The 11,977-nt window shown below is 32.0% G+C and overlaps 1 protein-coding gene across 3 annotated transcripts; it reads left to right on the top strand.

Moving 5' to 3' along the window:
* Positions 1–239: 239 nt before the first annotated feature.
* Positions 240–11,157, top strand: Raptor (regulatory associated protein of MTOR complex 1). 3 transcript variants are annotated; one of them, XM_078191993.1, is made up of 23 exons: positions 240–950; positions 1,050–1,152; positions 1,827–2,068; positions 2,360–2,506; positions 2,579–2,772; positions 2,852–2,911; positions 3,167–3,267; positions 3,358–3,491; positions 3,577–3,960; positions 4,045–4,119; positions 4,203–4,460; positions 4,543–4,686; positions 4,769–5,024; positions 5,119–5,160; positions 5,351–5,496; positions 5,592–5,689; positions 5,756–5,843; positions 5,911–6,077; positions 6,165–6,335; positions 6,414–6,658; positions 6,855–7,019; positions 7,159–7,441; positions 7,767–11,157. In XM_078191993.1, the coding sequence occupies exons 1-23, from the start codon at positions 792–794 to the stop codon at positions 7,960–7,962; spliced, it is 3,858 nt and encodes a 1,285-aa protein (XP_078048119.1). In that variant the 5' UTR covers positions 240–791; the 3' UTR covers positions 7,963–11,157. The 3 variants fall into 3 exon arrangements, with proteins under 3 accessions (XP_078048119.1, XP_078048128.1, XP_078048134.1); XM_078192002.1 differs by having other exon boundaries at positions 241–950; positions 5,914–6,077; XM_078192008.1 differs by lacking the exons at positions 240–950; positions 1,050–1,152; positions 1,827–2,068 and having other exon boundaries at positions 2,465–2,506; positions 2,563–2,772.
* The last annotated feature ends 820 nt before the right edge of the window (positions 11,158–11,977 follow it).

Raw genomic sequence — 11,977 nt, 5'->3', positions numbered from 1 at the left:
TATCCGTCCTGTTCTTTAACATGATTATGTATTATTAATAAATAGACGAAGCTCCTTAGCGTTGATCCACGCTATTCAGGCATTCTAACATAAAGTCTCTGATAAATGTGGTCGATGAAATTCTACGAGGCGAAAAGTACAAGTCAAATATCGCGCCGTGTGTTTCAGATGGAGCACCAGGTGTACGGATGCGTGAAAAAAATGAGACCGCAAGCATGGTAAAGGGAGACAAGTTACATTCGTCGTCGGTGTGACTGGTTTCGCTTGTGGTTTTGTTGATGTCGTGCCCTCTTGCTTACTCGCCACTTTGTCACTTCTTTGTCTAAAACTGTGAGGGGAGCATTGCTTGGCTGCGGAGCGTTAACCAATCAGAGAAAGGCAGCTTCTGTATCATACTATAAATTTCTGAACTCTACTCTTAGTATGGCGCAATTACGGAAAAGCACTACTGCATAAGAGAATTTAACGGAACTGGGAGGTTTGTAAATAACATGGACGTAAATAACGCCGGCAATAAGTAGCGCCATCTGAAAAGTCATGCTACGAAATGTTCTCTATGAGTTCGTACTTGATATTGGTAACATCGTCAAAGGTGTAAGATGGCGGTCGATGAAGTAAACTTACGAAACTGTGTCTCATTAAAATACGTTTGTGCATTTGTCAGCTATTGAATACTATTAGCCGATAGCTAGAATACATATTTACATGACATCTGTTGTGATTCACTAGTAATTGGAGCGTGTCTTTCGTAACATTGCTAAAAAAAGCTTTCCTCAAGTCGTAGTCTTAAAATGTCAGTAACTGCCTCAGAACCATGCCACGAGGAAGAAAATTCGGAGTTGACAGAGGAGGATGATTGGAAAATACAATTAGCGTTTTGCAAGCCACGTCATACGGCGACGATCGAGGGTGTCAATTGTATCACGCAGACATGGAGGATGAAAGAACGGGTTCGTTATTTCCTCATCTTAATTGCCTCGGCGGTTGCATTCCAAAAAACTACGTATTTAACTCGATGCGGTGGTTTCCTGATTCGATGTTGTTTTTAGATGAAAACGGTGAGCGTGGCTCTAGTTTTGTGCTTAAACGTTGGTGTCGACCCTCCAGATATCGTTAAGACGCAACCATGCGCCCGCCTGGAGTGTTGGATAGGTATTTAATCTGGTTTATTTACATTTTAGTTGCCGCTGCCATTGCCATTATGTAATACAACTTTAAGGTTATGCATACGAATGACAACAGTTCCCAAATGAATGTCATTCCGATTTATTACTGCTAGGTGGCGTTCAAATGATTATTAATGAACATTTATAGTATTTTATGATTATTTACTTTCTACTTAATCTCAAAGTTACTCACTAGTTTCTTTATTGTTATTACTTGCTTATTAATTATTTATTTATTTACATATCTTTTTGAAGAACATATATTTATAAAATTTTACAAAAGACATTAATTATATAAGAAATATTTTGTTATTATGGGTTATAGCAATTTCATTATTATATCATATTATGTAAAAAATATGTAACTTGTAAAATGCAAATTGATTAAATTTATGTCAAATTGTGCTAATAATAAGATGCATAAGAGCATAGTTAAAGGTCTACATAAGCTTAAAAATAAAGTTTATATTAGTAAAAGTTATGAAGACAACAAATTTGTACTATCCATAAATTATATATACGAAAACATTTTCGTATTTCTTTATGAAGAAGTTCATTATGAAAATAATGAATGATTTGATCACTATCTGTAAATTTATTGATATAACTATTATTGTAACCTTGACATATAGAAAATGTTGTATTCCCCTATTTTTACAGATCCTTTATCAATGAGTCAGCAGAAAGCTTTGGAAACTGTAGGTTCTAATTTACAAAAACAGTATGAACGATGGCAGCCAAGAGCTCGTTACAAACAGAGTTTAGATCCCACTGTAGAAGAAGTTAAAAAATTATGCACTTCTTTGAGGAGAAATGCGAAGGAGGAAAGAGTATTGTTTCATTATAATGGTCATGGTGTTCCTAAACCTACTAGTAATGGTGAAATATGGGTATTTAATAGGGTTAGTATTAATTTCTTTCATTTAATATATTGCTTTTGCACTAGTAGAAAGTTAATGTAAGATCTTCCTGTAAGGAGTTTGAAATTGACAAATCTTATATACAATATAGAAAGCATTTAAATGCTAATTTAAAATAAAGTGTTTTTGAAATCAATAGTAATAGAAGTTTCCAATATGTCATAAAAAGCAATGGAAATAAAACAAATGTAAATAGTTGGATCAGTAATTTTATATTGATTCAAAATGTAATCATTTGACAGAAGCTTTTCTAACTCTGATATACTTTTACAGACATATACGCAATACATTCCTTTGTCTGTATATGACTTGCAGACATGGATGGGAGCCCCTAGTATTTATGTATATGATTGTTCAAATGCAGGTATTATTGTAGAATCTTTTCAACAGTTCGCAGAACAACATGAGAAGGAATATGAGGTAAAAATCTTTTATACACTTGAAATGACGACAATGCTTATTTGCAAATATATTAGAAATGTTGATTCATAGATGGAAAGACAAGCACTGCAACAGAATCGTACAACTGGAGTCACTACATATGGGAATACAACAATACCATCTTACAAAAATTGTATTCAGTTAGCAGCATGCGCAGCTAATCAAATTTTACCTATGAATCCAGATTTACCTGCTGATATATTTACCTCATGCCTTACAACTCCAATAAAGATAGCATTACGATGGTAAGTCTAACAAGTGAAAATATATTGAAAATAATTCAACCTGTATAAAATGCTGAATTTCTGTTTCATGTTTATATAGGTTTGTAATGCAAAATACATCGAAATTGGTACCAAAAATATCATTAGATTTAATCGACAAGTAAGAATATTTTACGTATTTGTAATAATGCAATTTGTAGTAATTCTAAAGTGTAATGTAGATAAATGAATGATCAATAAGTTTTATTACATTCTGACTAAGATTTACAGGATATTCAACTGCATATACAGTGCATATGTAGATATTTAAAGTTATTAATAATTTAAGTTAAATATTTAAAGTTTTATTTTATAATTAATTAAAATATTTCCTTAACAGAGATACATTAAGTGAAGTATGTAAAATAAATTTCAGAATTCCAGGACAGTTGACTGATAGAAGAACAATGTTAGGAGAACTTAATTGGATATTTACCGCAATTACTGATACAATAGCGTGGAACACTTTGCCAAGAGGTACCACAATGATATATGTATATTATAGCTTTTTCATACAATGAAACATGTAATGAAAGATGCGATACGATAAACATATCTAATTTTCAGATTTATTCCAGAGATTATTCAGACAAGATTTATTAGTTGCTAGTTTATTTAGAAATTTTTTACTTGCTGAAAGAATACTTCGATCATACGATTGTACACCAGTTTCATGTCCAAAATTACCACCTACGTATCAGGTAAATACTGTTGCAAGTACATGACAATTACGAAGTATATTTTACTGTTACTGGCATTATTAATTCGTGTTTTCTATGGGTTCAGCATCCTATGTGGCAAGCCTGGGATTTAGCACTTGATATCTGCTTAGCACAATTACCATCCATACTAGAAAATAAAGATCAGTTTGTGCATTCCCCATTTTTCGAAGAGCAATTGACAGCCTTCCAAGTATGGCTTACTCTAGGTTCAAAAAGTCGCAATCCTCCAGAACAACTGCCAATAGTACTTCAAGTCTTGTTAAGTCAAGTTCATAGACTAAGAGCGTTAGAATTATTGGGACGTTTTCTTGATCTTGGCCCATGGGCAGTAAACTTGGCTCTTAGTGTAGGCATCTTTCCGTATGTTTTAAAATTACTTCAGAGCAATGCTAGAGAATTACGCCCGTTGCTTGTTTTTATTTGGGCAAAAATTCTTGCAGTTGACAGTGTAAGTTTCAATAGCTACCTAAAAGTAATCATAATATTATTTCACACCAATTTTAATTTATTAACGTAATTTATACATTTTTAGACTTGTCAAGCTGATCTGGTACGCGATGGAGGGCATAAATATTTTTTATCTGTACTTCAAGATACTTCTGTTCCGGTATTATCGTATATTATTTTATTTAACAAGAAGATTTTGGAAGTTTAAGATTTATATATAACTTTGCTTCTTTTTTATTTTAGAGTGAATATAGAACATTAGCAGCATTTGTTTTGGCTAGTATTGTAAATGATTATCGACAAGGTCAAGTAGCTGCTAATCATGGTAGTCTCGTTTCGATTTGCCTGGAACAACTTGGGGATATAAACTCTTTATTGCGTCAATGGCTGTGTTTATGTCTAGGTAGGCTTTGGCATAATTACGACAAAGCAAGGTGGTGTGGCGTTCGAGATATCGCACACGAAAAACTATTTACATTACTAAGAGATTCAGTTCCTGAGGTATGAAAACCATCCGACATTAATTTTTTAATTTATTGCTATTCGATGTAAAACGATAATAATGTACAATAAAATTATATAGGTTCGAGCAGCTAGTGTTTACGCTTTGGGTACATTTATAAATAGTGTTACAACACGAAGTGAACATGCAAATAATATCGATCAGATCATTGCTATAACACTGATTAATACTGTATCTCACGATATGTGCCCCTTAGTTAGAAAAGTATGTAAGTTTGTTAATAGATTTTGATCACAGTGTTCAATTCAACTATTCTAATGCAATGAAAATATTAATCTTTTTACAGGAATTAGTAGTAGCGCTTCAATGGATGGTTTTACACTTTGAAAATTCCTTTGTAACTTTAGCTTTGGCTGAAGAAAACAGTCGCAAAGACCTTGTAGTGGAAACATTTTCACCATTTAGTGGAATGAGGCGCATTAGTTCCAGAGATAGATTAAAAATGCTTTCTCCTAATAATATGTACAATGTAGACAGTACGGATGGATTTGGACAAGATCGTATTAAGAGAGTATCTTCCTCATCGTCTATAAGTAGTTTAGGTAAGTAACAAAGCTATAACGCTCCGCTAGCTACTAGTTGTCTATTGTCGGATTTTAGATAACAATACCTTATATTGTTTCATTCATGTGCCAGGAAATAATTGGGAGTTCGTGAGGAAACCTTGCGAGTCACTTGGTAATAATGATTGGAAATTCCATTGCATGTTCGTACATAGTTCATCCTTCATTTTAAATTTTGTAACTTTATATTTTTAGCTAATATTAATTTTGTACTTTTATTATTTAGAAGCACATTATCGCAAAGCTCAGATATATTCAGTGTTTAATAATAAATGTAACGTATTATTATTATTTGTTGGTTTTAGGACACAGTTCGCTTGGAAATTTACCAAGTCTTTCCTATGGTAGTGTATATATGAAATTATGGCATGGGCTATGTAATCTTGATAATGACCCTCATCCTGCGGTTGCCTCAATGTCTCAAAAAGTAACTAATTATATTCGAAATCAGGTAAAAATGATACACTAGTATGTACTATTATAGTAACATCATTTTTTTCATTTGAAAACCTTTTTAAACATATAATGTATCACTTCTAACTGTAGGTGAAAGAATTATCTGCACCCAAAGAAGGAATTGAAATGAAAACGTCTTCGTCAATGTCTCTTCCACCATCTCCATCCAATCGTACAACTTACTTAAGGTGAGTCAATGAATTAATTTTGTACTATTCTTAATATTTTCATTAATTTATTTTAATTATATTTAGCAATAGCAAAGGAGAATCGCCGCCTACAGTGAATTCAAGGGCAGCATCATCGTACGTTCCTCGATCGAAAAAAACGATCCCTAATATGGTAGGAATAAAAGCTTTCATTAATTGAAATTATTGTAACATGTTTATATTTACAATTGACATAATAGCAGATATTGGAGGAAGCTGACGAATTTCCAGAAATTAAAACACCATTGACAACTTCGCAATTTGTTGAATGGAGTTGTGCTCAATTTGCTCAACCTGTTAGTCTAGAGAGTGAGACTGAGTCGATGAATGATATGGAAAGCAGAGCTCATTATGAGAGGGATTGGAGGTAAAGCTAATAACATATATTCAAGAATGTCATATAAAACTTTCGTATTGTTGTTTGATGAAAGCTGTTGTAACTTGAAACATTTAGGTATTTAAGAAATAAAAGGCACAGATCTGAGACGAGAGAAGAACAAGTGCGAGCAGTACAAAGTAGAGTGGAATCACAAATATTTCACGCAAGATGTCCAGTTTCTCCAGATGTCTTAACTTTTCATCCTTTTGAACCTCATTTAGCAGTGGCATTGAAAGATTTCATTGGGTAAGTTATTCTGACGATTTCAAACTGTATTGTTATTGTAAGAAAATATATCTTATCGATATTATTACATACTTGTAGAGTATGGGATTATCAATCTGGTCCAAAGTTATTAACTTATTGTGCGAGTCGAGGAAATAAGGCATCGCGTATTACAGCTCTCGAATTTATCAACGCTCATGATGTCAGTTTATTAATGGCTGGGTCCGATGATGGCTCGGTTAGAGTTTGGAAACATTATAGTAGCACGTTGAATCGTGAACCGATTTTACTTACCGCCTGGCAAGCGCTTGCTGATATACAACCAGTAACAAAAACAACAACCGGTGCGTAAATGTTTTCTTTCAGATAGGTTAACGTGATCAAATCAACAAATTATTGTTATCTAATAAATCTTAATCTAATCAAGAAATATATTATGTTCAAAAGTTTAAACAATAGTATTTATCGCATGTATGCATTCTAGTAGTACTACCTTAAGTCCCTTTTATAACTAGATGTATTAACTAAAATTGTTTGCAGCAACAGCTGGTTTGGTTACTAAATGGGAACAGAAGTCTCTTACCTTAGCTGTTACGGGCGATGTTCGTATTATTAGGCTCTGGGACGCAGAGAGTGAATTAAAAAAACAAGATATACCTACAGGTGCTGATTGTTGTGCTACGTGCATTGATGTCGATGGCGTAGGTTAGTCATTCATATATTTTTAGTTACGTTTATAAAATACATTCATTTACTTCACGAATACCCTTTATACATCGTGCAAATATAATGACAATATATTATTCTATAAATACTGGTTTAAAATCATTGACAATATGTGCAGGTTCAATGATGGCCGTTGGTTGTGGTGATGGTTCCGTTCGCTTATTTGACAGAAGATTACCTCCATTAGAATCCAGGGTTATGATTTGGAGAGAACACACGGCGTGGGTGTTGGGTACATCTTTAAGAAAATCTGATAGAGCAGCACCTCAATTGTTCACGGGATCATCATCGGGAGATATTCGAATATTTGACCTCAGAAAAAATTCCTCTGTAAACACTGTACAGATACCGCAAGGTATTACAGCATTGGCAGCGCACGAAGTAGCTGATGTTTTTGCATGGTAAGTTTAAATATTATCTGTATCTATTCTTTAAGACGATTAATCATAATTAATGTAGCTGTTATGTAAAATATTATGACGAAATTGTTACTTTTGTTCTTAGTATTGGCCAACATGTATTTCAAATTTTTTATCAAAGATCTTATATTAACTAACAGAGATGAGTTGAATCTCCCTCTAATACGGGAAAGGGCTCTCAACTTTCTTTTAAAACTTTCTTTTAACAATCTCTCGACTCATCTCTGGCATTAAATATAGTAACAAAATCTGTTTATACACCTAAGTTAAAAAGCCTGATGTGTAACAATCAGTGTATTCATTTCAGTGGGTCGACAAATCACTGCATAAGTGTATATAACACAACAGGTCTACACTTAAATACGATAAAATTCCATGAAGGATTTATGGCTACACGTATTAGTCCAGTAAGTTGTTTAAACTTTCACCCATATCGTGCAGTTCTAGCAGCTGGATGTGTAGATAACACTATTACAGCATATGCATCTGAATCACGGAGATGACTAATAGAGATGGAATTGCTGTAAAATTATTTTCATAAATACTTACACATCCACAGTACTTCATATTTCAAACATTGTTAGTCATTAATGAAAAAACTGAGGACAAGATGTTACTGATTATTTCATAATCAAAACAATTTTTTATTCTTCAGTAATTGGTTTTTTTACTGTGTTTCGTTTTCTTACATAAAAAAAGCTACTTTCCGACAATTATTAACTTATAACGTAATGAATTAATAGTTTTTTTTTAATGATAATGGATGGAATAACCAAAGTCTATCGAGACGACCAAAGAAAAGAATATATCCCTGCTTGTACATGGGCAATATAATTTTTTAAAAAATACAATCGAGATTTGGTGTTCTTAAGAAACGATGCATAATGTATGCAAATGTGATGCAACGAAAAAGATACGAGTGTACGAACGAGTATGTTTAATATTCAATGCAATCTGTATCATACATAGTGCAGTAACTTTAATTATTATGGTGCCATGTATGATTGGTATCAATAAATTTGACAGCAATTTGCTTAACTGTTTTTCTTCTCTATAGAGTGATAAATACTTTTATTTCTTTCGCATGTATATATACATACATATATACACACAGGGTGTCTCAAATTTATATTACTTGCGGGAAATGAGAAGTTCCTGACGTTATTTGAAGTAACTTTCTTTTTGTAGCAATCCGTTGAGGAAAAGGTTACTTCGAATGATGTCAGGAACTCCTCTTTTCTTGGAAATAACATAATTTTAGGATACCCGGCGTTTGTGCATGCGCGCATACATGTGTATATTTTTCTGATGGGAGGGTTAAAGGAGAAGAAGTCAGAATTATATATTAGTTGTAAAAATACAAATTTAAATGTTGATAACATATGTTCATCTCTTTAGACTTATAAAATATACGTCATGTCAGACTTAGAAACACACCTCAGTTTTTGAAAACGTTGAGTTATATCATTTTTGATCAAAGTTCCACTCTTTTTCCCTATTCAGCAAAGCCATATATGTTTTTCACATATATTTCTCTTTCGTTTTATAATTTCTTTCTGAAGAATTACCTAAACGGAATTAAAAGAATTTGTACAAACACTCATTTACCTTATGATAAGAACAATGTAAAAGAATTGGGAAAAGGAAACTGTAAGGACAATATATTTAAATAACTTAACTATATTATTTTAGTTTATGACTTAGTGCAATAATCTTAGTAGATAATTAAAATGACAGTAATTAAAATCAATATGACTTTCAAGATGACAACTATAATGAACATAAATATTAAATCTGAAACAATGAAGGGAGCGAAGGAGTCTCTCTTGTAAAATCCGTAGGATAGAGGATGTCGATGAAACGTTTCTTCAACTAAATAAATGAAATTTTGATATGTTCTCTATGACATCGAACAATTTTGATTTAAAGCATTATTTTCTATCGTTCATATTGTTTTCTCAACATTTTTTATTTGGTAGATCAATGAGCTTTCCTCCCCTCCCAGTCTTTCTAAGGTTGATGATCAATTTTATTATAGATTCTACCGAATAATTATCTTTACCTTTATTTTCATCATCACAAAGCTTTTCATTGCAATTTTAGGAAAGTCAGTTTCTGTATATATATGAAATATATTTGGTAATTTATAATTACCAACGGTGGTATATTTTGTTAAGAGATATTAAGGTCGTTCTTAAGTGACAGTACTTTATGATGTTTTTGCGCGTCTTGATAATACTGTATCATATTAAACCATGAATTTGGTCGTGAATACCTTCCTAATAATGAATGATTGAAATTAATAATTATAATGCGAAATATGTAATTCCTATAGAATTGGGTCAATTGATTGTTTGGAAGGTACTTTACAAAATATTTGTACGCTGTATGTGTGTATATTGCTGCTGTAATTGTCAGTCATTATTCCAATATTATTTTAAAACAAAATTGACGCATGGATGTACAGTTACTTATAAAATTAAACGTATAATTACAAAGGAATTCGGTAGTGAACCATCTCCATAGTATTTGCTTACAATCCGAACCAAGTAAATTCAGTCCGGTCTTGTACATTATAAGTTAAAGTCTATACACCTAAAATTATATCACTCTTAAATAATTAATTTAAAATATCGAGAAGACGTTAATTTTACAAAATTCACGAAAAAGTATTCTGATGGTAACTTAAAAAATTGTTGTATTCTTCAAGGAAAGTATATTAAGAAATATTTAATAAGTTATTATCCCATTAAATATTTTCGATACTAAAACATGTTCCTTGTAACTCTAACATCGTAAATACTTCTTTTCATGACACAGCCTTCTAACTAATTCTATATTAGGCATATGTATTTCTTTTTTATTTCGAAGTTTTAAAAAATTAATGTAGAAATATAAAACATGAACTTGGAATAATGTTTTGTAGAAATATTTCATATGGAAATATAGGTCAAATAAATGCATAAAAACATGAATTTTAGGAAATTTTTTATTTGTATGATCCTTTTATATGAGTATAATGGTTGTAACGTTTAGAAATATTTTTAGTATTATATAAATATATTAACAATATATATTAGAAATATTCTTACAAACATAGCTGAATTAACAAACAATATTTTACTTTTTCTGTCTTACAGTAGTCTTTATTACCTATGACGTTAAATTGAGTGTAGATTTTCTGTTATCATATTACTGCATTTTTTTACATGTGATAAAATGAATATTTCAGTTTTGCGTACATTAAATTCTGTGGGTAATTGTATGTGGACACAAAGCGATCAAACTTCTTTAATATGTATGTGTATAGTATGCAGTTACTCAAAATCATGAATAAAAAGACGGTCGGCGAGGAACCCTACATTATCGACTATGACCTCTTCACTTTTTATTCAGAAGTTAGATTACATGATATATTTATATTATTAAATACTGATAAATAACGTTTATTGATTAATCATAATTGATGATGCAGGGATTTTATTCAATCGTCGTGTTGCTTTATAATCGAAATCAGTTCAAAACTGTTCAGTTACAAACTTTTCAGTAACGTACGGTCTTTGCACACTACTAATGTATGTGATCGATATTATATAGTGATAAGCAATAAGCGATTAAAATAACTGATTTGAAAATAGCAGACATGTAAATATGCATATTCAATTAGAGTATCAAATAAAACGTTAGAGAAACCATTATATATATGCAGATAAATTTATCTTCTCACGTTGTACAATAGCTTTTTTATTGGCGTACAAACATGGCGATAGAAAATCTAGATTATTATGCTGTGAGAGAATAATATAAAATTCTATGAATTTGGACACGTTTAAATGTGTTCTAAAAGTTTAGTTTAATGATGTGATTTAATGACTTGTAATATGAGGTATATGATGAAATTCTTGTATATGGAGTAATTCACTATTAATTAAAGCAATTATTACTATTTAATATAGATTAATATTTCCAAAAATAAAATGAAATACGAAACAGAAGTTCTGCTATGTATAGAAACATTCAACTGGCAATATTGAAAAGCACAGAACACTGGAGGACGAAAATTCTGCAAATAGGGGATGCAACATGGCTTAAAAATTGTTAGCTGATTTCAAATTCCCTGAATGTGTTTGGAAGCAGGGTCATTAACCGAAGCTATTCTTATCTTACAACAGTGGTTGCTAATACGCGTAACAGGTCATAGAAATAGTCGGGACATTCTCTTAAGCAAAAAAAAGATAAGATTACAGAAAAATATGGAAGTGAGGGTAAATATTGTTCGAAGGACGCGCGCGCAGTACCTTTCTTACCGTCGCGCCGAGCCACGGCGGACCGTGGATACATAGTAAGCACTTATGTATTGCAAGCACTTATGTACCAATACATAGGTACCAGTATGGTATGGACCTCGCAACCATTCGCTTGACGAAATATTAATCGCCATTAACAACATTCCACAATGTCCATTAACAGGATGCATGCTAACCGCGATCAGTCTTTCTAGAGCCAACAAGTTCCTGC

The sequence above is a fragment of the Augochlora pura genome, chromosome 2 (assembly GCF_028453695.1).
Source record: "Augochlora pura isolate Apur16 chromosome 2, APUR_v2.2.1, whole genome shotgun sequence".
Taxonomy (NCBI): domain Eukaryota; kingdom Metazoa; phylum Arthropoda; class Insecta; order Hymenoptera; family Halictidae; genus Augochlora; species Augochlora pura.
The sequence above is the reverse complement of the archived record's forward strand: the minus strand, read 5'-3'. Positions and strand labels throughout refer to the sequence as shown.